General features: G+C 43.7%; 1 protein-coding gene across 1 annotated transcript; it reads right to left on the bottom strand.

Moving 5' to 3' along the window:
• On the bottom strand, positions 1-26,772 carry dop1a (DOP1 leucine zipper like protein A). Its single transcript, XM_071543480.1, has 30 exons — positions 26,668-26,772; positions 25,630-25,744; positions 24,582-24,702; positions 23,972-24,091; positions 23,722-23,839; positions 20,892-21,158; positions 18,178-18,715; positions 17,412-17,701; positions 16,715-16,867; positions 16,503-16,603; positions 15,151-15,416; positions 12,447-14,595; positions 12,025-12,136; positions 11,436-11,618; positions 9,745-9,870; positions 9,170-9,304; positions 8,828-8,883; positions 8,527-8,631; positions 8,225-8,291; positions 7,829-7,973; positions 7,389-7,468; positions 6,623-6,732; positions 6,135-6,284; positions 5,254-5,315; positions 4,625-4,777; positions 3,403-3,539; positions 3,114-3,169; positions 2,494-2,658; positions 1,906-2,035; positions 1-621 (listed from the first exon to the last, which is right to left on the bottom strand). Exons 1-30 carry the CDS (start codon positions 26,677-26,679, stop codon positions 313-315), a joined length of 6,531 nt encoding a protein of 2,176 aa, XP_071399581.1. The 5' UTR covers positions 26,680-26,772; the 3' UTR covers positions 1-312.

Genomic DNA, 26,772 nt, shown 5'->3' with positions numbered 1-26,772 from the left:
GAAGTCTTTATTTATTAAGTCACATCGATATGGAATGGCACAGCATCTTCACTTTGTCCCGAAGGACTCACACGAAATGTTAAGGATCAGTCATCAAAGCTGCTCCATATATACAAATAATTAAAATTAAATAGAATAGAATTTGAAAAGTAAAATAGTCATTATAAATACAAAAAAAATTTACAAACTTGATTCTGTTTTTTAAGTTCCCCATTAATATTCCCTTATTTTTTTCATATACAAGTTGAGGTTTTTCACTAGTGTTGATCATTTATCCCCCGTTCATCCCCTGTCCCTCCCCTTGTTGTGTCCTCACGTCTTGATAAGGCCCTCTAGAAAGTCTTTCTCCACCATCTCCTCGATGTTCTGCCGAGCTCGACTCCAGAACACTTTCTGGCTCTCCAGCTTGTGGCCGTCCTTGTGGCTGGGGAAGGGGGCGTCTCTGGGGGTGTGGGCGTAGGCGGGACCTGAGCGGCTGCTGGCCTTACTGTTGAAGACCTGGCTGAGCAGGTTGAAGAAGGGCAGGAGCTGCTCCATGCTGCGGATCACATAGAGGGTCAGCAGCAGGTGGCCCGGCTCCCAGGACAGGGTGCGGCTGGAGCAGTCCTCCTCTGGGTTTTTCTGTGGGAGGGGGGGAATTAACAATAAATCATTTGATTTTTGATATTTTCTATGTTATTCTTCCTCCAAGGGAGAAATTCTCTTTTCGCTCTCTGGTTGGGTAAAGGGTCAGCCAGCTAGTGTGGTGTCCCTGGAGCAGGTAGGGGTTAAGTATCTTGTGCGAGGATACTTAGACAGGTGTGGCTTCATGAACCTTCCCACAACACCCCACTTGGGAGACAAGCAAACACCCCCACCCCAAGTATTACATTCTTAGTATCAATGCTGGACAATGCAAAATTTCAAGAAACCCCACTGTATGTTTTCTTTAGACTACAATCATTGATTTAAGCTTGCACTGATGCCACAGGGTATGTATTTAGCCATATTATAGTCTATGTATGTATATATATATATATATATATATATATATATATATATATACACATGTATATATGTGTGTGTGTACATATATATATATATATATGTACACACACACACACAGTATTGTGCGTGTGTCTTAGGCACCCTAGATTTTTTATATAAATTTCTTAGAAGTCTTAGATGTTTATTTGTTTTCTGCATTAGTGTGTCAGTAGACTGCTGTTTATTGTAAATTTTTGATATTCAGAAACTTTTCATTTCATTAGTTTTGAAAGCATTTTCACTTTATGGATTTCTTTGACATATGCCTAAGACTTATGCACAGTACATACATATATATATATATATATATATATATATATATATTTATGTACATATACACACAATATATTGCATCTACAACTAAATTTGCTGTATAACAGTGTGTTGTTGACTAAGTTATCTGGACAGACAATATTCGCTGCCGTAATGACCCAAATTCCAAACAGGGATCATTAAAGTTTAATTTAATCTATGAAATATCCAAGACTTAGAAGCTGGGTTTATTCTATCCTCTGTTTAGGAAGGAAGAGAGGGAAGAAGAAGTTTAGGAAGTCAACAAACCATAGAGCAAAACAAAGAGGTGCTGCCACCATCAATAGATAGATAGATAGATAGATGTACTTTATTAACTAGGAAGCAGGGACATCAAATCCACAATATTGCAGAGGTAACAAAAGTTCCTGTAATATGACGTCTCAAAATCTGTTTGAGGAATTCTAGATTAAGGGGCCCTCTCCAGATTTTGGGATCAGGTTCCATTATAGAGGTGGACAGTTAATGAGGCTTGCCCTGAGCATACGCTATGAAAAATCTACTCATTTGTCTCCATCGTTTCATAACTGCGTGCTTATTACTGCAGACAGAGGCAGGGTGAAATACCTTGGCTCGTTTCCTCAGCAGCTTGGCCAGTCGAACCACGTAGGGCTTAAACTCTCTCTGGTGTGTCCCCTGCCGTCTCACTTCCAGTCCTGAATCATCTGACGCCTCGGGGATGAAGGCCCAGCGGTACCTGGTAATGAGGCAGGATACACACATTTTTTACCTGCATTTAAGAAGTCAGTAAAGCATTAAATAAGTGATATCCATATACCTTATTCATTCATACATTCAAATACACTCCATAGTCACTTATGTACTGCCACTTGTTAGGGTTGGGCAATTCCTCTAAGCGTAGGCGAGTCGACTTATCGCGGTGCATTCCCAATAGGAAGCAGCAGCATAAGGCACTCAAATGGGACAAAACCAGCAAACCCTGAGGAAGGCTCTGGAAAATGTCAGCTGTGTTTAGGCTACCTTGTGTGCTGACTCAAAATCCATTTTAAATCGACTTTTAAATCGGATTTTTTGTGCCTGTGTGTACTTCCCCATTTGATTGTCTTGCACTAGATTTTAAATTACCAAAGTTCAAGGGAATTTAATTTGGCAAGAGAATTTCCACCGGCGGTGGAGTAAGTTGTTTGTACTGACATCTGGAACTGCGGCAGGCTCTCGGAGGGCAGGGCCAAGGCCAGGTCCAGCAGCTTGCAGGCAGACAGGTAGAGGTTGAGCCAGCGCTGGCTGTTGTAGGAGGTGGAGAAGCCGTTCCCTCCAGAGTAGGTGGTCTCCAACCCCGCCACAGACGGCCCTGACGTCCTAGAGAGGGACAGGAGAGGATCAATAATATAACTGAATGGACAGAATACATAAAATATTTAGAAATAGTCCCATGATTGTGTGTAAATTTGTCTGGATGTCTGGACACATTTCTTTGCATATGTTTTTCTAGCTAGCAATGCACTCTTGAACAGCCACTCTGAAAATCGAATAATATGGAAAGCCAACAATGTACATTTTGCTCAGCCAACGTATAACGTTAATTGTACATCAAATGCAAATTGCAAACGTCTGCTAACCTGTAAATCTGTTAACGAAGACACTGTATCTTTATTTTATTTATTTGTTATATTACCCTCAATATATTCTTTTTTTGTAATTACTTGTAGTATCTTCAATACTCTCTTTTTGCTGTATTCTCACCTATATCCTATTATCTGCTGCTGCAATGACTCTATGTACAGTTTGAGCTAACATCAATTACAATCAGTTACCTTGATATGTCCTCATCTGCTGTGAGCTCCTGCTCCATCAGTAGAAACACCTGAACCTACAGGGAGAGAGAAGAGGAAAGAAAACAGCATCTCACAATATTTTGTACTTTTCTAATATGAAGTGCAGTAAAGCTGGTCATCAGCGTGTGTGTGTGTCTGAAAGACAAAACGTATGAATGAAAGAGAGAGAGAGAGAGAGAGAGAGAGAGAGCGAGGGAGAGAGAGAGTGAGAGAGAGAGAGAGCGCGAGAGAGAGACTGCAGTTTGTCCATGTAGTGTGTAGATCTCACCAGTTCAGTGATCATGGTGGGCCACAGCGAGGTGAGGTGTTGAGGCGACATGCGCAGCAGCAACACTCTGAAGAACAGGAACACCTGAGCGTGGAGGATGGGCACCTGAGGCAGACGCAGGCTCTCCACCAGACGCTCTGAACACACACACACACACACACACACGCACACATTAGAAAATTTAAGTATCTGCTCAGTGAACATGTGGTAAAATATGCAGGTTAAAATACACCTCACTATTTCTAATTTATGAGCATGTGGAATACATCGTTGGAACTGATAATTCCATCACTGATACACGTGATCCATTTTGTGTTTAGATAATACCAGCTTGTTAGCTGGCTAATCTTGGTAACTATCACTGTCTTGTTGCTAACACATCTGATTTACACACAAGCTAATGTTATGTGGTTAGTAGCTAGTGGTGGGTAGTTAGTTTCATGTTAATAATAACACTGGTTGCTTTGCTAAATTAACCTGCTGGCTAGTTCGCTAGCTAGCACAGCCAAAACTAAATGTTCAGGTTAAATTTTCTTCTCAAGCTACAGTACAACTAGGCTAGGACTAAAGACAAGTAACTTTACTGTGTCATCATAACCTACATGTAGAGACAAATCTACCTCATCAGACTATTCACTTTTACTTATAACGTTACTTTATGGATCCACATCCACAACATATTTTTTTCAGGCATTTCTCTTTTTCTAGCCTGGTAGTGATGATTTTTTGATTTCTTTTATTTTCGTGTCATGCACACAAAGTGCCCAACCCTCATGGGTTTACAAGACACCAAAGTTACCGTTGCAGCGGCCATACATTTCAAAACATTTCTTATAACAAGATTACCGCTTATTATACAGCTTATTTTACAGCTCGGTCTTAAACAAAATATTCTGCCTTCTCTCCCAAGCTTGACAAATAAAATCTGCTACACAATAGGTTCCCTTCTTGAAACACAACTCAAGTTTTTCATAATCATCCAACCCAAAGAAATCAACATAAATAGAGGACATTTTACTAAAAAGTACATCCCTTATGTCCTCGTAGACAGGACAGTAAAACAAAAAATGAACCTCGTTCTCAATTTCACACACATCACACACGGTAGTTATATATTTATGCATTATTTATGCATAACCAATTCTCCAGTGAACCTCCAAGATGGTGCCAGCTGTGTATGTGTGTGTGTGTGTGTGTGTGTGTGTGTATTAGTGTGTATTACCCTGTATGTCTGGCAGGTATTTCTGGTACTGGTCCACCTCGCTGCTGTAGATGGTGAAGGCGAGGCGTTTGAGCAGCATGGCCCTCTGCTCCAGCTCGGCGTCTCGGTTGGTGAACAGACTCAAAGAGCTGCTCTGGGCTACAGCCACCCGGGCTGGAGGAAAACACCCAGGGTGACTGTTACTACAGTCTGCTACAGTACGAGCCTGTTAGCTTTTAACAGGCTTTTACTGTATCACATTGGCATTCAAGTTAGGATGGATGTACTAGAGACTTTACTGGAGTTTCAATTTTGATGCTTGCTTTGTTGCTTTTTTCTTTCATTGTATTCAATGTATAAAAATGGCTGAAAACCACCATCAAATGCAATAAATGTGTGAAACTGTGTAAATGTGTGCGTAAAATTCTAAAATACATTCTGGCAGGGAAGTTACAGGGAAGTTACAGAGACCAGTAGAGATCAAACAGTGAGGCATGGTAATATTAAGAGTTGATTCTCCCTGAGATTGGACATGCAAGGTCTATACACCCACCGCTCTATAATTATCAATTAGGATACAATTACCTGTTAAATGGTCTATAACAGCACCCAGTAGTAAAATCAACTTTATTAAGAGACTTGAAGCTTACTCATGAGGTCTCTGAATGTGGTCTTGTCATGGGTCATCAAGTGGTCAATGATGGCTCTCCAGCTGAAAAATGAAGGAAATGATGTTGCTGTTAGTTTAATAGGTTAATATTCCCAGGAGAAACATAAACAGACACAGGCTCCCTTGCACCTGATATTAACATGTGTATCGTATCCAGATTGAGTCTATATATGATTTGGCCAGATTATATTTACACCTGGCTTTAAAATGCATCTCTGGTATACACCCTGAAAACATATTTCTCTTTCCATCACCAAAGTGCAGACTGTCCACAAGTGTCTTGATAATCCATTCTGGACGAGTATGTTGCTATCCAAGCTTGATTTGAATGCACTTCCTGGTTAGATTTGTGTGTTAACATTTATTTATATCTACGTATTTGTAAGTATTTGGAAAACATTGGAGATCATGAGGGAAATATTGGACCCACCATGCAATCGTGTGGCTATAAAAATACTTTTATTAGCTAGCTGCTTGATGGAAATTTGATGAACATTTTATGCTTTTTTTGGAGCTGTAAAAAAACGGCCCCATCAACTTCAACAGTTTGGGATAAGGCTGAGACTTGCTGTGTGTTTGGTGGTCCTACAAACTTCAATGAAGTTTCACCTGACAATGGGGTTGGGCCAATAATGACTGAATTTTCATCTTGGGGTGAACTATCCCTTCAACATCTTGCTGTCAATGTGTGGAACTGGTTTAGGTGATCGGATATTCAGTGCATCTTGTGTGCACGTACACCTGGAGTTGATGTGTTTATGCTCTGTCCAATTATAATCACCAAGGAAGCATGTTAATACCGTGTGTAAAAGGGGTCACACACACACACACAGATAGGGTCAAATTCCCTCTCCTACTCACTGGCTGACGCAGGAGGAGTCCATCTGGAAGAAGGTGTGGTCCATGAAGAGGTCGAAGGCCTCCTTCTTCCAGGCACGGCGGGTGTACTGGTACCCACTCAGGCTGCTCAGCAGCTGGATACAGGCCCGGTAGCTGGGGGCGTTGTGAGCACTGCCAGGGAGACAGAAAACAGTACTCTGTCATTTAAAACACGCATATATTAAACTATGACTCATATTTACACTTGGCAATTCAGTACACTTCATCTTTCTTCTTAACATGAAAAGATTAATGTAGCATAATTTTTTTTCCTTTGACATGACATTTCAACATGTTTAGACTTTATACTTTACTATTTTCTAAATTGAAAAGCTACACAGAGTGCAATTTGTAGGTTAAAAGCTGTTTGACCATTGTGATATTACTATAAACTGTAAAAGTGTTAACATTAGAATCCGACTCTAATCAGAGAAGATGTCTCCACAAAATATAAAGAGGCTAATCCATACCTGTGGTTGCGGAGGTAGGGCACTACATAGTGCATGATATTAACCAGCAGTGGGATTACCCTCTCCTTCTCATCGCTGTAGAACACCATGTCCAGCAGATGAGCCAGCACCTGACAAATAAATGAAGCATTCTTTCAATAAGGATGGCAACATTATGCAACATGCTTCCAAAATGACATTAGGAAGTGTTTTAGCTATTAATCTCTAAGTATGCATCTTCTACTTGGATTCCTTGGCTGGATAATGATATATGGGCATAGTATTACTGCACCAATAGCAAAATACACAGCATTATGGCAATATGGATTGCAGCATAACCTCTGATACATTGCCTTGAATAAATCCATTAATCTAAGAGCTACAAAGAGCAGTGAACCTCAGGCAATAGCTGCACAATCCACATTAAGCCAAAAGAGCCTCGCTGGGAGCGGCTGGCCAGTGAATTCAATTCTCAAGCTCCTTTGAGCACCAACATATTGATTTATTGGTTTGCTAATAATGATTGAAGTAGAGGCAGGGAGGTGGTCGTAAATCGACTATAAGAAGCTCAGTGGGAGTGTGTTAGTGTACTGTAGGGCGGTGTCTAAAAGCAAACAGGCCTAAACATTGCTGATAAATGTGAGTGAGAGCAGCTTGAGGCCGAGGCATAATGAAGAAGCTTTGCTAGAACAATGGAAATAAATGACAGGGCCACTGGCTGATGGACAGGGAAACAGGAGTTGTGCAAGAAGGAGTGAGCTGAATTACAGACACATTGGTGTTTTACCTCGGCCAGCAGTGTGAGGGCGTGAACGCTGTACACTGATGGAGTGAAGCTGGAGGCCTCCATCACTGTGAGCATTAAATCTATAAAGACACACACACACCAACCATTAGTGGAGGGTACACAGCAGAAAACATGCTGCCATGCTGAAACATGCAGGCTATCTGCAAAACATGAGTAGCTACATTTCACAGTGCTCTTTCAACTTCTAGTGCATCTGGTGCATGTGAACAGAAGTGCTCTGCTCCTTTTGACACCTTGTTTTAGTGTCTTGTATCCAGATTATTTTTACATACATCAGATGTCATGTCTTAAATTAGAGGTACAGCCAGGTAAGTTAGGCGTCAAACTAGCTTATATACAGCAATAGACAATGACATTGGCACATTCTCCAGTGCAATTATAAGGTCCAAGCAAAAGTTGATGTACTGTAAGTAGCCAACCTTCTACATCGGCTTCCAGGTTGGCTCCATCCACAACTATCTGAGGAGAGGCCTTGACCTCCAGGTTCCTCCTCAGCCAAGTGGTTTGTTCAAGAGAGGAGCCTGCAATTGTCCCGATGGCCTCCACCACTTTATGGGTCACATCCTGAATACAGAAATAATGTTCAGTCTGTTTAGTAGGAAATAATGTTTAGTCAGGTCGGTTTACTGCAGTTCACTCTCCATATACCCAGAGAGCATGTAATAAAGTCCCACTTATCATTATGATGATGTAAAAAGACAGAAAATGGCATAGTAGCTGAGATGATACTAAGTAAAAGATAAGAAAAATCTCATCAAAAAAAAAATATTACAGAAACAATTGAGAGTTAAGTGGGAGTCAAGGCAGTTAATTACCTGCAGTTCCCGCTGGTCCTTCTTGCTCTCCAGATTAGGATTCTTCAAGATGAACTCATTCAGAACCCTTGACGAGAGAAAAAGAAATTAATAGAGGTGTAAAATACGTAACTGCAGGAGTGGGAAAAGGCGTAGTCTCTAGTGACTGAATCATTCAGATCTACATAGCTAGCAGTCCATTGTGGGCAACCCATTAACATCCACGCACTGATGATGAGAAGTTTAAGATTAAGTCATACAAGTTAATCCATAAAGGTTGTGAGGCTGTGTCCATGTGAAAGAGATGAGGAAAAGACACCAACCCCAGTATGAGGAACTGTCCAGGAGCAGGTAGTCCTAACTGCACAGAGTCCTTCAGCAGCGCTAGCAGAGACGGCCAGCTATCAACCAAACTGGAAACAGGGATCCTAGGGAGAACAGAGGGCACAATCATGAACATTAACACAAAGGTGAACAGCTTTGGGTTTTAGAGGGTTCTTCCATGATGGGATGATGAGACCTTTATAATGGTTAGACGGTTTAAGAGGACTAAAGACATCCTATGAGCTTCAACTAACTGAGATAAAGGCATATACATGTAGAGAAGCACAGCAATGATCTCACCTCTGAACATAGGCATAGAAGAACTGCAGCATGGAGACCTCCAAAGAGAGGTGCTTCTGTTGGAGAAAGAAATGAAGGAAAAGGTAAGAATATAGAGAATAACCATGAACAAGTTTTCAGCTCAGTTATATGAATAGGGAATTTTTTATCATCATACTCAGGCAGAAACACTGTTAAAGCCCTGGAGTGTCTAACAGTCTCTCGCTGAAGAGGAAGGGGGAGGGGAAGAAACCATTTCAGCTAATGGACTTCAGTAACAAGACAGGTGTACTCTTGCCAGCAGCAAGGAAATGTGGGATTTGTCTATATTTTGTTAGAAGAAGAACATGTTAAAACACCAACCTTTTCCTTTGCGATGGCAGGCGGCTGCTTCAGGACCTCTTTGACAGTCTGCATAACAGTCTCGGTCCGCATGGCGCTCACCGAACGAACCAGCTCAACCAGCAGCAGCTGTTCTTCACTGGCTGTGGGAATCACCTGTGAAACAAACACAGATATCAAGAAGATCAAGTGTTAGAACCGCATAGAGAAGTGTAATAAAAGTGAAAGTCCTCAAGTAGAACTAAATAAGATAAGAGATGTCATAACACATTACATTTGTTGTTAGAGAGGTTTGTTGGAATCATTTCTTAAAGACCACTTAAGGCATTTCTATTGGGAAAGATGGCAGCCAGAGAGTGAATGGATGGCATTCGTATTCTCACTGCTAACATATTTAGCTCTTTGCTACCTTTTTAATACTTTTTAACACATTGTCAGAAATGAGTAGGCCTTGTTGGTTATTATATCCAAATGAAAGCAAAAAAAAAGTCTGATTTAATGGGTTTTCAATTCAGGCCTCAAGGCAATAAAAGCTGGAGGATTTGAAAGGGTGGGTAGACTTTTGATATCCACTGTGTTTGGTTTATGACACCCACCTTATTCCTGACTGGAGTCTTGATCTGCTTCCTCTCATTCCAGACATAGGCGATGGCTGCCATGAAGTGGGCGCCGTGGTTCATGGAGATTGGACCGAGCAGCTCCAGGATCTGCTGACGGAGGTTCTGCAGAATTCAGGTAGAGGAGGAAGATAAGTTAGACCTGAACAGCTGATAACCTACTCTGAAAAACAGTCCATCCCAGTTGCAATCCATAATGAAACCAGTCACCTCTTATAAATATCTTATATAGATATACTGTATATAAATATCTTAAATAGAGGGAATTCGGATGCCACCTTGTGTTGAGGCAAACACAACTGAATGCAGGGAATAAATCAATTATCAATTATCGTTGCCCCAAATATCTGGGGAGGCATTTCATTTTTGGAATTGCGTTACACACTACCTCTGCATTCAACATTTAAAGCCAGACAAAAACAATAGTCTAGACTTTGTTCCAAGCACAGTAATGGTAATTTGTATCAAGCACAGACTAGCGATCCAGACGGTGCTAAAAATTAACAAAGGATATGATAGTTTCGCGAAAACCAGTGGATTATTTGTCCTTAAACTATTAGCCTACTCCTGCGGGCCCTGTAATAATTACAAATAACGTCATTCTGCACAGGATAAAAATCACTGAATTATGCCAGTGAAAATTACATCACCTGACCACCTCCAGTAAAACTAATATTTATTTATTTATTTATACAGTTTAAAGTTACAGGGACAGTGCACATTAGTAGACATTTCTGTAAATGTGCCAGTTTAGCCATCTTGGCTAATTTTCAACTGCAGTCCCTGGGCAGGTGTAATGACAGCTACAAAAGACACATAAAATACATTAAATCAGGAACAGCAATACTGTACATATAGCAAAGCACACTTCATAAGAACACATAAAATACTTTAAAACAAAGCACGCTTCAGGTTATTTGAATAAGTTACAAGAGTATGGTCACACACTTGATTGTCTTTTAACCATGATTTTAAATTAAATTTATATGAACGATATGTGTCACAGTCTCTGATAAGTGTTGGCAGACTGTTCCATGTGTGAGCTGCTCTCACTGAAAAAGCTGACTGTCCGAAGGCAGTCCTCCTCATAGGTATTATACAATCCCCTCTTGCCACAGACCTAGTATGTCTATCATCAGTTGTTTTCTGCTTTGTTACAACCTCAAAACACGACTCTGCAGGATTAAAAGATTTAAAAATGCACTCCGTTAAACTGCTAAACTAACATCTCCAGATGGGTTTCCGGATGGGAGCAATAAGGGGGCTATCTGTGCATATACTGTTTTGGGCAAAGCTTATGACAATACAAATTAATCACAGAGGAAGTGGCATTATGGAAATGATGATGTAGTTCTAATTGTCTATTCATCATATGTGCTATTTGATTCCTTTTTTTATGTCAAATGAGGCTGCTAGAGTTGCAAAATAGCCTACATTTCTGAAAAAGGTATGTCTCAGAGAAAGTTGTACCTTCTCTCATCTCTCATTCTGTTCAGTCAAAAGCTCAACCATAATTATTTGACAATAAGGACATTGTTTCAATTATGACGCAGCAGCCAGGGACTTTTTTCCTTTTTTTATCACCCCGCTAGAAAAAAACTGCAATGAGAAATGTTACTGAATTATTTTGATTGAATAGCTCTGTCCTGAGCGCATGTTGTCCGGTGTACCTTGGTAGAGCCCAGGTTGATGTTGGAGGTGGAGGCAGCGGAGGCAGCAGCCGGCTTGTCGGAGCTGTCAGCCTGGTAGAGGACGCTCCACAGCAGGGTGACAGAGGACATGATGGTATGAAGGATGGACAGGATGCCTGAACGAGCCTCGGCCAGGTGCTTCTGGTCAACACTCACCTGCAACTGAGAAGCAGGATATGCAACAGGATAGTCAGTTCATATGGTGATAAACAATATACTTAATTATGCAAAGACATAGAAGAACATAAAGCATAACTTCATATACATTATATATTTGGGAATGATTCAAATAGGCATGTGAATGTCTAAAATGTAACACAGGCAGCCTGCCACAAAGCAACGCTGGCTTGTGAATCAGTCAATCAATCAATCAATCAATCAATCAATCAATCAATCAATCAATCAATAAATAAAGAACTTGATTTGAACTTGATTCTTAAGAAAGAACTAGATTTATGAAAAAATACACCTCTGTAGGGGGGTGAGTTTGTGCAATGTAATAAACGTTCATTGATGGATGAAAGAGTAATATCAGCTGAGACTGGTTTGTGGTGCATAGCGCCCTCACCTGGTGGTACTGGGAAGTGGGATCCAACAGGCAGTAATGGATAATGGCTGTCACCCCTTCCAGCACTGTCAGAATCAGGTCAGGAGGGATGCAGAGAGCCATCCACTGAGGTCTACAGGATAGAGAAAGATACATAGTTTAATCCTGAATACATCTTTTTGAATGAATATATTTCAATATTTCAACATGAGAATTCTGAATGTCAAGAAATGGAATTACAGTTTCTCTATCAGTCATTGAGACATCTGATGGTCAAGAGTGCCATCTAGTGATCAAAACCTTGCTAAGCCATTCTATCGCAGTTGCTTGTTGATAGGCCGACTATACAATAATGTACTGCAGGTTGTTATAAGCTGCATTCTTTATTTGGAAAATCAATAGCATAGATACGGTAGGCCAGTTAGGAATTTCACTGTCAGTACCTGGTGTCGATGATGCCCGTCTCGTAGCGGTACTGCTGGAGAAGATTGTCCAGGTTCCTGCACAGCTGCAGGGTGACTGAGGCCACCACCCTCCTCAGCACCCTCCCCATGTACGGCAGGGTGGCCGTGATCAGCCCTATCCACTGTGGGTGCATTTTACATGCGTGGTGCTGATGCAGCGCCCTGATCACTGCACACAGGAACATACCCTGCGCCGTGATGGGCTGCCCATGGAGGTACTGCAGCGACGTCATTGGCTGCTGAGGATTGACGTGCTCCACCTCGCCTCCCAGGAGCTCAAACCCTGCCCCGGTGCCGCTTCCTGTCCCTCCGGCCCCCGCCCCTCCACCCACGGGTCCCGCTTCCCCTCCCTCTTCAGCCGGCACCAGGACTCTGTGCTCGAGGACCACCAGGCTCTGCAGCAGTCTTAGCAGCTGGGACTGGACGGCGCTACAGCTGTCTATCTGGTCCTCTGATAGGTTGATAACACTGTCCTCTGATAGACCTTCCTCCACCGTGGCCACGTTGACCCCTGCCACCCGCTGCTCGTGCCATTTCTGTGCACTGAAGATGGAGGAGAGCAGGCAGTGGAGGACTACCTTCTGAACTTTGCACTTGGACAGCACATCACTAATAAAACTGGCGAAGCCCTTAGCCGAACCGCCTGTGACTTTGGAGAGCTCACTGAAGAGGAGAGTCAGGACTTCCACGCTGGTCAGCTGCATGGCCCGGTTCCCTGCCAGGTCCTGAGCGCCCGCCGCCACGTGGGCAGAGTAATAGCTCCTTAGGAAGTAAAGACAGAGTGAGATGATGATCTCCAGGTACATGGCGCTGCGGAATGTGTGGGAGTGGGAGTCCTGGGGAATGGGGCAGTAGAAGTCTTTGCCCATGACGGAGACCCTGTGGCGGGCTAGGAGGTTCTGGAGCAAGGAGAGCTGTGGAGTGTAGGTGTTGTTGATGCTGGTGGTGGAGATGGCACTGACAAACCCTGAGGGAGCAGCTCTTAGCATGGCTGCTACGGCTGACAGGGCGTGGAGGGCCCGGGAGGAGTCATACAGCTGGAGGTAGAGCAGGACATGCTGGTAGAGAGGGTGGATGTTAAAACGAGGCGGAGCAGAGGAGCATCTACGTCCTCCTGTGACACTGACACCCCCGACAGTCCCGCCGGCACCCCCGCTGGGCGAGCCCGTGTCACTCTCGATCTCTGATACCTCACCTTCCCCACAGCTGTACCAGTTCTCCAGATCCAGGCTGTCCCCAAAGAAAATACTGGGTGGCCGGGCCTTTTCAGCCTGAATGGCTGCCTTCCTCAGCCTCTCCTCCTCCTTCCTCTTGGCCTTCTTGATCTTCGGCTTGGCCCCTGGAGATTTGTCTGCCAACCTCTCCATGATCTTCCCCTTCAGACTGAGCTGGGTGCTGCTGTGGCTGCGTTTGCGCGCCTGAGGGTCATCCACCCGCAGGCTGTGGTCCGGAGTGGCTGGTCCAGAGCTGTCCGGTAACGTGACAATGGAAGGTGATGAACTGTGACGCGTGATGCCCTCTCTGTGCTGCTCCTCTGCAGTAATATCAGCCGTCGCGACAGAGAGGAACTCCAGCGTGCCTCCTGCTAGTATCTCCGGCAGGGTCTGGTGATGGGAGCCAGGATGAGGGCCCAAGTCATGACGGGGACCGGTGGAGGTATCTGAGGAGGTGCTGTCCGAGTCTGTCTGTGGCCAGGCTTCAGGTGGGGACGGGGTTTCAACAGATCCCTCCTCTACTAAACTCACAACCCTGTCTATCAGCTCTGCTATAACACAAGACACAGCCTCATCTATAGAGTCGTCATCCTCCGCAGACATGCTATCTGAGGAGCCAGGCTGTTGGTCTGAGCCGTTGACTATGCTGTTGGCGCCATCTGGCTCCTCAAAGCTGCCATTGTCCACTGTGGATGAGTGGGAACCGCTGGACTCAGAGCTCTGGTGCTCCCCCTGTGGGTCAGCTGACTGATATTCACCAGCCAGCTGCAGGTTTTCACTGCTCAGGCTCAGTAAGGACAGGCTGTCGCTCAGGGGGTTGACAGTCAGACAGAAGGGCTCCATGTCACCCAGCGGCAGGCCTCGGAGCTGCTCCTGTCCCACCCTCAGACTCTCCCCCTGGATGTGGCTGAAGTCTGCGGAGAGAAGAAAAGCAAATTTCACTCATAAACAAGCAAATGCTAGAGGATGCTATAAGAGTGACATTATGGGCATGTTCACCCTACTCTGCTTTTCTCAGACTGCCATTATAGTTAATGGGGAGTGATGAAAAGCATCCATTTTAGAAAAAGTGCTGCGCCTAGCGTTTTTAAGCAAATTAAAGTTAAACTTTTCAGAAGAACACACAACACTGACCACATTTTTGCGAGCCCACCACAAGAGAAAATTGATGGTATTTTGCACTACGTAGGCCGCTAGCAGTTTACTACAACAACAACAACAACCAGACTGAAAATGGAGAAAGCAATGGTAAAGAAGTCATACTGACAGTCATTATGGACACAAAGTGCACCTTCTGTGACCCACTTTTCAGTCTCAGCAAAAAAATTGAGGTCGAGGCAACACTCTTTCTAAAAAAAAAATAGTGTGAACACACCCTTAGAGTAACTACACTGAGGACTAATCCCCTTCATGAAAAGTTCATTTTTCAAGTTTGCTTTCACTCCTCTGAGTTAATGGCCAATGCTCACTGTCTGAGAAGCCAGAGTCCCTTGCGTAGATGGGTTCTGATGGGTCCTGTTCGGGCGGGTTGGGGAAGGCCTGCGCCCAGTGGCGCTGGGCCTGGACCCTCTGGATGGAGACCCGGTGGGTCTTGGGGTGAAGCAGGAGGAGGAGGAGAGGCTCCAGGACTCGGGCAATGTCATGTCTCTGTAGGACCTGGTTCAGCCAGGCCCGGCCCACAGCACTAGCAGATGGATCCCAATAACTCAGACTGTCTAGCATGATGAAAAGAGACCTGGAGGAGAGAGGAAGGGGATGACAAGGAGAGTGAGAGGAAGGGGATGACAAGGAGAGTGAGAGAGAGAGAGAGAGAGAGAGAGAGAGAGAGAGAGAGAGAGAGAGAGAAGCAAAGGACAACAAGCAAATAGTAAACATGTTGTGCCCCACCAGTGATGTAGTTCCACCCTTGGGTCAGTCAGTGATTGCTGAGTGTACTTGAAATATGAGTGAAATTGTATAAGTATTTTCGTATGGGACAATGGAAGGACAGATTGACCATATATTTCTGTTGCCTACTCTCCTCAGAATTAGGCTTACAAGTTATATCTTGAAATGTAGTAACTGTAATTGTCCTGTTTTTACTCAATACAGCACAAAATATAAGAACTACAATACGCATTAAATACAATCCGTACATTACACAATGTACACTACAATACAATTTATAATACAATATACAATATAATAAGTGTTATGAATAATATAAATGCTAAATGATAAGTGATATATGGTATTGCACAGTAGGTAAGTGGTAATATGATATAAGTAGTCAACACTGACGGCACAGTGGTAGTGCAGTGATGAGTGCAATAACAGTACAACAGTCCAACAACTGTACAATAACTAGTGTCTTGTGGTTAGAGGTTTGCCCAAAAATTCTCCATTGACTCTCACTTCAATACATCAACCCAGTCTGATCTCTCCAAGTGTGTAGCGTGTGTAGACTATTATGTTCCCTATGATAACTTTAACTGTATTGCTTTACCACTGAGTCCCCATTCATTGTCCTCCACATTGTATGATAACTTTAACTGTATGACCTGCTTTACCACTGAGTCCCCACTCATTGTCAATGCCATCCCCTAGCGGCACAAAGTCAACATTACAGTGTGACTAACTAACGAACGAACAAACGGACGGAGACCGATCCATAGTCCCCCCTTTGGTGGGGGACAATTAACAAGGACAGAGAGTCAGGAACAGCACCTGTAACACCATAGTGCAAAAGATGACTGTATTATACATTTAAGGAGCATAATGACAGAGCCCCAGAAATATATGAAGCACCGTTGAAATGTGGAACACTGAGGAACAAACCTACCTGTCAAATGTGCGGTTAAAAGGAGAAGACTTGGTGATGTTCAAATCTCTTGTCAAATGCCACAGCACAGAGAACTTCACATGGGCCTCCAGCCGAATTCTCTGAAAGAACATTGGAATTTATGACAGGTTTCAGCATGGATTTCATGTAAACAGTTGACTGACTGACTGAGTGAGTGTGTGAGGTTGTTGGTTCGTGTGCACTGTGCTGACCTTGTCCCTGTGCATGAGTTGTTGGCTGATGACATCCTCACAGATGCCGGAGGAGGGCACCAGGTTGTGGAGCTGATAGAAGAGCTCCACACTGCGCTGGTGGTGCTGGGGAGTCGCTTCACTCAGCTGGTCCCACAGGATCAGAGCCACACTCTGGACACAAGATTTCAAATTAGACAGGGCGAAGAGCTCTATCACTAGACCAATGTAAAAATCATAGACTTCTTATTCTGTAAAAACAACAACTCTCTAGAGTACTCTACTCTAGGGATGGTCTGAAATTAGACTAGGATTAAGACAGGGTGAATCTAAGACCTTCTAAAACATATTCCATGCTAGTTATATTAAATCTTGTGGAAATCAAAGTGGTTTCCTTCATAGTAACAGGTAGAATTTAACAAAAGAAGCATATTATTTTGGTAGTACCACATTGTGTCGAGTAAAGCAATATTAGAACATGAGCTAATGTAAATGTTGCATTCCCAGGCTAAAGCTTTTGGCAGTTAGCATGTAAGAGGTGTACCCTAGATTATTATTCTCTTGCCACTGCAAATTATGCCTCTTGCATTGCCTACAAGCTAATAGGAGTCCAACAATACAACAGCAACAAAAAAAAACAGTTTATTAAAAAACATTTATTTAGTTTATAACTATACTCCTCAAACTAAATTATTTTAACCTGCTGAGAGATCTCTACCTTGAAGAAGTCTGTCTTGTCAGCGATGTACTTCAGTATTCCCTGAGTGAGCGGCGGCCTGATGACGACGGCCACTCGGCCCTGGCTGGGGCTCATGGGCTGGGCGGAGTCGGAGCCGCCGAGACCGCCGGACGCCACGCTTTCGGCGGTCACCATAGCGACAGACTGAGTGAGGCCCACCAGGTCCATGAGCAGGGAGATGGCCACGCCCTGCAGGCTGAAGTCACCAGCCAGACAGCAGGCGTCCATCAGCGTCTGCAGCCACACTGACGGACGCACCTGCTCATTGTCTGGATGGAGGGCAGACATAAAGTATACATGCATAACACATCATACCTTTTAAAACTGTAAAACATTTCTAGATCTTAGCACTGTATTGTTGTCTCTTGCATTTCTGTGAAAAAATGCATGACTACTAAACTCCCCTTGTCTATAAAAATCCTCCTTCCCCTTGTTTATACCTCAACTGAATTTCTATGTGGCGATGACATTCAGCTGTTTCTGAATACAAACTTGCAGTAATTCACAGTTATATTTTTACAATATACTCTAACTTAATTTTATTAATTAGATACTGCTAGATATGATTTGCAGAAATTAATTTAAGTGCTGTATGCCATGATAAAGCTAGTCTCACCCTTGACCAACTGACCCAAATTTGCCATTTGATGAATTTGCCTCTTGGAAAATACATATTTATAGCATATGGTAAAACAGCTTAATATTATGTGACAATGATGCACATACTGCTATTATTGGGTCTTACCATTCTGCTCTTCCTGCGTGGGCGAGGACTTGAGGTTTCCCTCAGCGATGTACACAGGAAAGCTGGAGCACTCTAGGAAGAGCTGGCAGGCAGCAGTGAAGGCAGGAATGCACTCCTTCTGGCCCAGCCCCGATCCAGGACCTGAGCACGACTCCGTCTGCTCCACACACCCATTCTGCTGGGTTCCCTCTGAAACCAGAGGCCCCGACCACACCACCTCTCCCCTCTCGCCCCCAGCCCTATCACCCTGGCCGGGGACAATATACAGGGTGATCAGACGGGAGAGAAACTGCTGGAAGTGCTCCAGGCAGCACTGCATCACCGGCTTGTCCAACGTCTTGGTCTGAGACGGGCCTGAGGAGCGACGGCCCGTCTTCAGGGAGGGGTGGGGCTGGTGGGTCCGCTCTGGCTCCTCGGAGCCGTCTGCCTGGTACTGGACAAAGTCTGTGAAGCCGCTTTCCGAAGAGCGACTGCTGGAAGGGTTTTCCCCATCCTCAAACACCTCCCCACTGCCAGGCAGCTCCAGAGTGGCAGGGAGCTGCAGGAGGAGAGAGGAGGTGAAAAAGGAAGGTTAATATAGACTGGAGGAGATACAGGAAACAAAAAAATAAAAGGAAACTAAAGATGTGTGTTGCTAAGCTGACTGTTAAGACAAAAAGCGATGAACCGAGTACAGATTCTGTACAGTCACCACTCCATGCAAACTAATAGATGAAGAACCATACATTTGTCCCATTGTGTTATGTTATCAAAATTAATTTGCATACAACAATGTGATTATGGGAGTTGAGCACAGCTAAGATGTGAAGATTTAAAGTTAGATTTTCACAATCAACTGAACTTTTACTTCCTTTTAGTAATTAGGTACTGCTCAATAAAGAACAGACTTGATTCATAGAAAATATTTTTTAGCACACTGTGATGTAGATTGATAGTGCCCACCCAGGTATAGAGGTGTCTCACCACATCTGAATGACCTGACTTTGGGTTTTGAAAACCACGGCACGGCTATCATGGGAAAAAAAATACATGTATTTTAATCTCAGAAAGTCCCTATTTCTGCCATTATTGTCTAGGGGAAAGAGACAAGGGCTATGCTAGAAAAATTTCCCCTTTGACTTTCATTTAACTCTGACCTTTACTAGTAGTTTAGTGGAGAGTGGAGGACACACTAACTCCATTACTGCACTGTATTCTGTACACTGTGCACTGCTTTCCATGCAGCGAAGGTCGAACACAGCTGTTGGCTTTCACCTGAGGGACTCTCTGCATGTAGATCTAGCTGTGCACCAGGCTAGCGGCCTGCCACAGACAGACAGCGCTTGGAGCCCGAGGGCTTCCCAGGATGCATTTCGGTCGAGGCGACGCGCACATACTGGAGCCTGGACTCAGATGGCGAACCACGTTCTCCAAATGCCCCTCAGGGTGGGGTGGGGGGGCATAGAGCGTTATATGTAGCGGATGTATGGGGGAGGTCTTCCACTCCAATGGATATGACCCACCCAGGGGGCATTATAGCCTAGTCTATTCCTCTTCCTCCTTAGAGAGAGACACAGAGAACTGGGCTCAGCTGTTGGTTAACCATCTTGTGTCTTTCTACTCGTTCTCTCTCCTGCCCCTCATGGGTCTACCTCTATCCGTCTATCCCTCTGTCCATCTCCAGGCGTGAGCCTGACTGAACTTTACGTCATGCCTCGCTGAGCTCTAAAACACTTAAACAGCCAGGTTGCTGGACTGGGACCAGGAGGACCAGGAGGTCCAGCGTTCTGAACAAGTCTTCAAACGCCTTGTGTCGAGGGAGAGCGGGACGGCGAGGCCAGTCGTGGGACCACCCAGCCAACTGCAACACAGGGCAGGAGGCCGACAGGAGCCGGCCGGGGCCCTGTTCAGGGACCAGGGGACACCATCAGAGCCTGTTTTTGGGCAATAACTTGTAGTGGGGAAGTGGGCCGAACTGGGTTTTGCACCTACTGGGGCAGCAACAGAGGGGCTGTGTGATTTTTAAAGGACTTTTGAGGGATCAGAGACATGGGCAGAGTTATCAGCTGGCAAAGTTTGTTTTTCAAAGTTGGCAGAGTTGGCATGGTTGGCAGGGGGTGGGGGGGGGGTTGTTGATCTTTATTTTGGTGCTTGTGAACACTTTTTTATCTCCACTTGGCCATGGACAAAAGGAAAAACTGTCACTGTTCCTGATGCTGATCAGAAAGGTGAACCAATATTCTGTGACGGGGCTTCTTTCTCTACGTCCTTACTGAACAACAAACTCCTCAGGGGTCATATAGTGACCACTGAGCAGCTCTAACCACTGAGCAGCTCTACTGCTCAATGGTTATTAGCAGAAGACTGTGGTTGTACTGGGCAGCTCCCAGGTGTGAATGTGTGGAACTGTATGATTGTGAAGCAGTGCCGCTGGAAAAGAGAGTGTGCTCAGTCGACTCTCCTTAGATTAATAAAAGGTTAATATACATGAGCCTACTACATAAAGGTAAGATCAGGGTGAACAACAGAACGATTTACTTTAAGAAGAAATCTAAGGAGAGATTTGACTGGCATTTGTGATCAAACACACTCCCTGACACCTATGCATTATGACACCAAACAAAACTCTGATGAAACTGTATGAAACATCTCCCCAGTTTATTTCTTTTTTTTATGATGGAAAATAGCCTTGGTCTTTTATTCGTGAGCTTCTGTAAACCTCTTTCTCTCCTCACCCGTTTGTCCTCCTTGTCTCCGGTCCGGTCCCTTGCCGTGGCTGAAGGGGCGGCGGTAGGGTTGGAGAGGCCTTGAGTCTGGGGGCCCGAGGGCAGGGCCAGAGGGGACACCAGCGGCGGCTGTACCTTGCTGAGGATCTTGGAGCAGAGACGAAGGCAGTGAGTGAGCTCCCTGAGGCCCAGGGCCTGGAGGTGAGAGGTCAGAGCAGCCACCATGCGCAGCAGCAGCTGGGGGAGATGCTCTGTCTGGATCTCAATGTAGGTCTCCTGGAAAGGCCGGAGAGGAGCAGAACAGAAGTGAGGATTTTGTGTCAAAAGTACTGGATATTAGGGAGGAGGTGAACCTGATAGTATGAAGTAGTAGCAATTAGGGTTGATATTGGTCTTTTATTAAAAACAGGCCAGTCAGTGTTGTCCATCTCCAAGATGATGGATATAATACAGTTTGAGTAGGTATTTATTGTAAAATTGAATGCATGAATGTGTTTATATTTCTTTTTTTGATACACTTCTTTCGTCCCCTAATGGGGAAATTCTCTTTTCTTCCTTTGGTTGTCTATGGGAAACTCTTAACCTGAAGTATGCATGAAAAATAATAATTATTATTATTTATTTTAGTTTTAGTATCCCATGGTATAAACGCTGTTGCAGAAGGTTTCTCCCTCCTGGGAAAACACTTAATAAGTTTTGGGAATTGTTTGGCCTAGTAATGGACAAATTTACAGATATCAGCTTAAAATATCAGCTACTTCAATCCAAAAATATTGATATCGGTATCTGCCTTCAAAAACCCATATCGGTTGAACTCGACTAGCAATAGTGTACTATTTCCTGAAGTGCAGAAAATCCACACTACAGTACGACATGTGTGGAATCCCCCACATGTAAGTTGATACTTTATCACGGTTATACACTCCAATATGAGACTATTTGTGGCTGCAAAGTCTATCCAAAGATCTCCCCATCCATTTTTTAGTAATTTTTGTAAAGTTGGCCATTATTGAATTTTGGCACTTTTTTTAAACACAGATGTGTTTGAACTCGACAAATGAAACAAATTAAAATGAAACAAAAAATGAAAGAATGAGCAAAAACAACAGAACATACCAAATCAGAAAATGAGCATTAAATCATGGAGTTTTGAAATACTCATATTTTTAAAAATATGTAAGCAATGTGGGAGCAAATTACTGCATGCATGCTAGACAGAACGCACATACACACTGGGCGTAGATTTCATTTTCACAAGATCCACACCAAACAGCCAGGGTAAGTGTTTTCGCCACACATGATGACTGTTACAATCCCAGTTCTCGCGTGGGATCATCTCGGTTTTTGATATTAAAAGATTACAATCATTCTGAAATGATCACTGAAAGCAGAGCGGAAGTAGGGATGGTTTGAGGGATGTTGGCAGGACGTTGCAGAAATGTTATCGTAGCCTCAGTGAAGCAGGGTGAGGTGAAGAAGCAGGAAAGAGCAGTACTTTACCTGGCAGATTACCCTCATGCTTCTAGTAGGCTTCAAGGAGAGAGAGCAGATAGTTTGAACAGACAGGAGCAAGCAGAGCATAGGCCAGACAACACTTTGTACGCAGAAACACACACACACGCGCACACACACACGCGCACACACTTTCCACGTGCATTCCATCTCTCTCTCTCTCTCTCTCTCTCTCTCTCTCTCACACACACACACACACAAACAAACAAGCACTTAGAAAAAGTAATAAAAGTGTGAGGGATTTCCAAACTATTCAGATTGGAAATCCTGTAGAGACAAGCGTATTTCTAAGAGGATGCAAAAAAGACTTTGGGCAGAGAGACTAAACACACAGGCATTTCTGAACCTGTTGAGGCATTGCACACACCTACACACACACACACAGGTAGAGAACAGAGGGGAGGCACACACACACCCTAATGGTGGCCATAACATCCCAGGACTTGACCCAAAGACAGTGTTGGATGACAAATCTGACAGCATGGAGACCGAATTGTGAATCTCCATGGGAGGTTGTTATAGTGAATAGATAAGATTACAAGAGGAGGTGTGTGAGCCAGGACAGAGAGAGAGAGAGAGAGAGAGAGAGAGAGAGAGAGAGAGAGAGAGAGAGAGAGAGAGAAAGAGAGAGAGAGAGAGAGAGAGAGAGAGAGAGAGAGAGAGAGAGAGCAAGCAGGGGTGGGGCTGAAAGAGAAAGAATTTGAAAGAGAGAAATACAGAAAAAACAGTGAAAGAGAGAAACATAAAAACATTTTTAAAAGAGACAAAGAAAAAAAAGGAAAAATTACAGGAAGGGAGAAAGAAAGAAAAGTAGAAAGAAAAGAAAGATAGAAAGAAGGAGAAAGATAGCAATTAAGAGGAATACGGGAAGAAAGAAAGAGAAAGAAAGGAATATAGACTACAGAATACAGCAATACAGAAAGATTTCTGTTCTCTCCTGACTAGAACCTTGCTTGTGTTGTATTAAAATCTTATGTGTACGTCGCTTTGGATAAAAGCGTCTGCCAAATGGGAACTGTGAAATTAACAGTCAGTGAACAAAGTCAGAGTGAAAGAAAGAGTGAAAGAGTGAAAGAAAGAGTGAAAGAAAGAGTGAAAGAAAGAAAGATAGAAAGAGTGAAAGATAGGAGTGAAAGAAAGAGTGAAAGAAAGAAAGAAAGAAAGAAAGAAAGAAAGAAAGAAAGGAAGAAAGAAAGAGTGAAAGAAAGAAAGAAAGAGTGAAAGAAAGAAAGAAAAAGACAGAAAGGTAGATAGAAAGAAAGAAAGAAAGAAAGAAAGAAAGAAAGAAAGAAAGAAAGAAATAGAGAGGGGTTTGAGTGTGTCTCACCAAGGAAACAATATCCAGCAGGAAGTCAACCAGCTGACAGAACTCCACCAACGAGAGCTCTGGAGGATCTAAGCTCCCAGCATGCCGTGGTGCATGTGGGCTGATGTTCAGCGTCCTCCTGCAGGGCAGAACCAATTAGCTACTGTATTCTGTCCTACTTCCCATCATACACACACCATAGGCTTAACTCTGCTGTTCCACCCTAAACACACATACAGTACACTGTATGCTGTATGCACATCGTACAAACCTGCAGCACTCCTCAAACCAGCGAGCGATGTAGTCCCACATGTAGTACGGCTCGAAGGAGTTGAACAGGAGATTGGCCGTTTTGATCAGTTCTGCCGTCTTCTTGTTCTCTCTTAGTTTGCTATGAATGATTCAGACAAAATTAGCATCACACAACCCATGGTTTCCCTCACACAGTACAGTAGGTCTTGTGAAAATAATGTTTGTATCTTCACACACAGTACTGTACATATGTAGATCTGACATTGTACATTAACAATGGACATCTGCAACAATTTTCATATTCATATTTTTTTTCATTTGTTAAACATTGCAGATACCTTTATATTTTCATACTGATTATATTTTCATATTTCAACATTATACTTATTCATAATCCCCATTCTACTATCATTTTGCACACCCTGCAAATATCCTCAATTCATGTATTACTTCTAGTGTTGCAACTGTCAGATGCATTATGTTTAACACCCTCCATCTGTTCTATACTTAGTCATAACATATTTTTCTTTGATGTAGCAAAAACCAGATTTCCCTCACAGGGCTCATTCAAGTTTAATCTAATCTAATGTCTAAAGGCCACAGACGGACAAGAGCTAGACTGGACCAACCTGCTGAGGTGTGTGTGGTCCTTGCTGAATGGACTCTGGTTGTGGAGGTCCAACTCTGTCCGGCACTGAGTGTGTAGAGTCCGAAAAACCTCAATCAGAACATCCTCTAGGATCGCTGGTCCTGGAGAGGCACAAAAACAGACATATGGGGTGATATACGCAGTGGATATGTTGAATTCGAGTATCAATTATTACCCAATTTCCGAACGGGGATCTTTAAAAAATTTTCAGCCTGGGACCAATCGTACGTCCTGATGCCTAATTTAAGAAATGCTTGATTAAAGCTTTTATTTCACTTGTGCTGGAAAGCTGTATGTTCCATCTATCCAACTATCTATCCATCTCTTGTATATGAGAAGTAACAGTGGCATTTCTTGTGTTACATGGACTTATTATATGTATAGTAAAATGTTCAAGATGGGATATTTGGGCTTATTTGATGTGTAGTGAAGTGTTGGATTACTCAGTACAGTAAACAGTAACATTTTAGTCAATATTAATTTCATAAGTTACTTACTATTCACTATGAGGAGTAATTTGTTACACAACTCATTATATTATTTTTCTGTTACACCCCCAAATTGGTGATTGCACCCTCTCATACCTTCAGAAATTAGGATAACTCAGTTCCCTCCCCTGTGAATGATCAGAGAACTTTTACGGAGCAAAAGGAAAATGCAATGAAAATGTTCCCGACATCCTTTTGCTGCAAAAAAAATCAAAGTAAGGACCAAAGTTCCACCTTGAAAAAGTAAACTTTTCTGCCATCTCTTATTTAAACTAGCTCAGTGTGAGGATGGCGACTACTTATGACAAAAATGAATCAGGGGGTGGTGGCCTAGCTTTTAGACAATTCAACTTCAGTCTGATATTTAGAGGTGGTGATAAGTAACAACATATTTTTTTGATTAGTAACTGCATTGTTATCACTGAAATTGAAAAGTAATTTGTTACACTGCTTGTTACTGGGGAAAGTAATAGTATTTACGGTAACATGCTACCACCCAACACCAGTGCTAACTAGAGTTAATGTGCATTGTTTGGTTACCAAGCTCCGGCTTGTCCAGCAGACTGATGAGGATGCGAAACGGCTTGAGGTCGTGCATCAGGATGCTCTCCTCCTCCCCGCCTCGGGCCTTCCCCTGCAGGATCCCCACCATCGCCTGAAAACACATACACACACACACACACACACACGCACACACACAAACTTCCAAGTCAGTGTTTGGAGATCCTTAACTATTCATACACTATTTGTAAAATGTAGAGCCATTTTTGACATGACAGCACGTTTGCTTTTGATGTTTATTTTCCTTCCTGTAATCTTTGGCAGAACCAATCCTGCATTTTGCATCAAGCTCCGCCCCCTCCCATTGGCTCTTTTCTGTATGTGTTTGTCTCATGTTTTACGCTTCGTCTGTGTTGTAATGGAACAGACGGTCCCTGTAGTACCCACCATCTCCCATCGGAGGGAGCGCCAACAAGTGTCTCAGACCAGATGGCAGAGAAACAAACAAAACCAAAACACAAAAAAAAACATACTGTATAAAAACAAAACTTCCCCTCCTGGTCGGTCTCTGTGCACCACTTGTCCCAACCCCTGGAGTACCAGAGCACATCACATGCCAGGAGGGCCAGGGCTCTCTGGGTGTGACATGGCGGATTACACAAGGGAAACGTGTGTGTGTGTGTGTGTGTGTGTGTGTGTGTGTGTGTGTGTATGTGTGTATGAGTGAGTGTGTATTTTTGGGATGCTGGCCCAGCCATGCAGCAGAACTGGGAGACGGCTTCAAAGGACGGGCTGCTGGGAATAGTAGAGGGGGGGCAGGACAGGCATGCAAACCCCAGAGAGGAACCCCGAGGTGTGGGAAGAGAGGGATTAAAGGGAATGGGTGAGGGGGGGAAACACAAATTTAGGGCGCCCCCACCCCCCAGCTCCCTACCCCACCCACACACACAGACACACGTCTATCCTCTGGAGCCTTCTGATTTGGGGGTTTTTTTGGAGGCTGATTTCACACACAAGAAAGAGCATCTTTTATTGGTGACCTGTATTGGTAATTTGCTTTGGATGTGTGAACCCTACCTGGACCAGCATGTCCTTAGAGAAGGTGTTGAAGTAGTGGCTAGCGTGCTCCTCTGGGTTGCTCTGCCGAGTGCTGCGGGGGCCTGTTCTCACCCCATTGTTATC

Source organism: Centroberyx affinis, unplaced genomic scaffold, assembly GCF_046629955.1.
Source record: "Centroberyx affinis isolate AG114_WGS23_722 - 3 ecotype Tasmania unplaced genomic scaffold, CSIRO-AGI_Caff_v1 ptg004321l_1, whole genome shotgun sequence".
Classification (NCBI taxonomy): domain Eukaryota; kingdom Metazoa; phylum Chordata; class Actinopteri; order Beryciformes; family Berycidae; genus Centroberyx; species Centroberyx affinis.
Note: the sequence above shows the minus strand (reverse complement) of the source record. Positions and strands in the feature narration are given on the sequence as shown.

Coding starts and splice junctions, on each gene's coding strand:
- dop1a (XM_071543480.1), bottom strand. Junction 21,159..23,721: donor TGCTGGATATTGTTTCCTTG/GTGAGACACACT, acceptor CGGCCTTTCCAG/GAGACCTACATTGAGATCCA. Junction 6,733..7,388: donor CCCTCACACTGCTGGCCGAG/GTAAAACACCAA, acceptor TTTATTTGTCAG/GTGCTGGCTCATCTGCTGGA.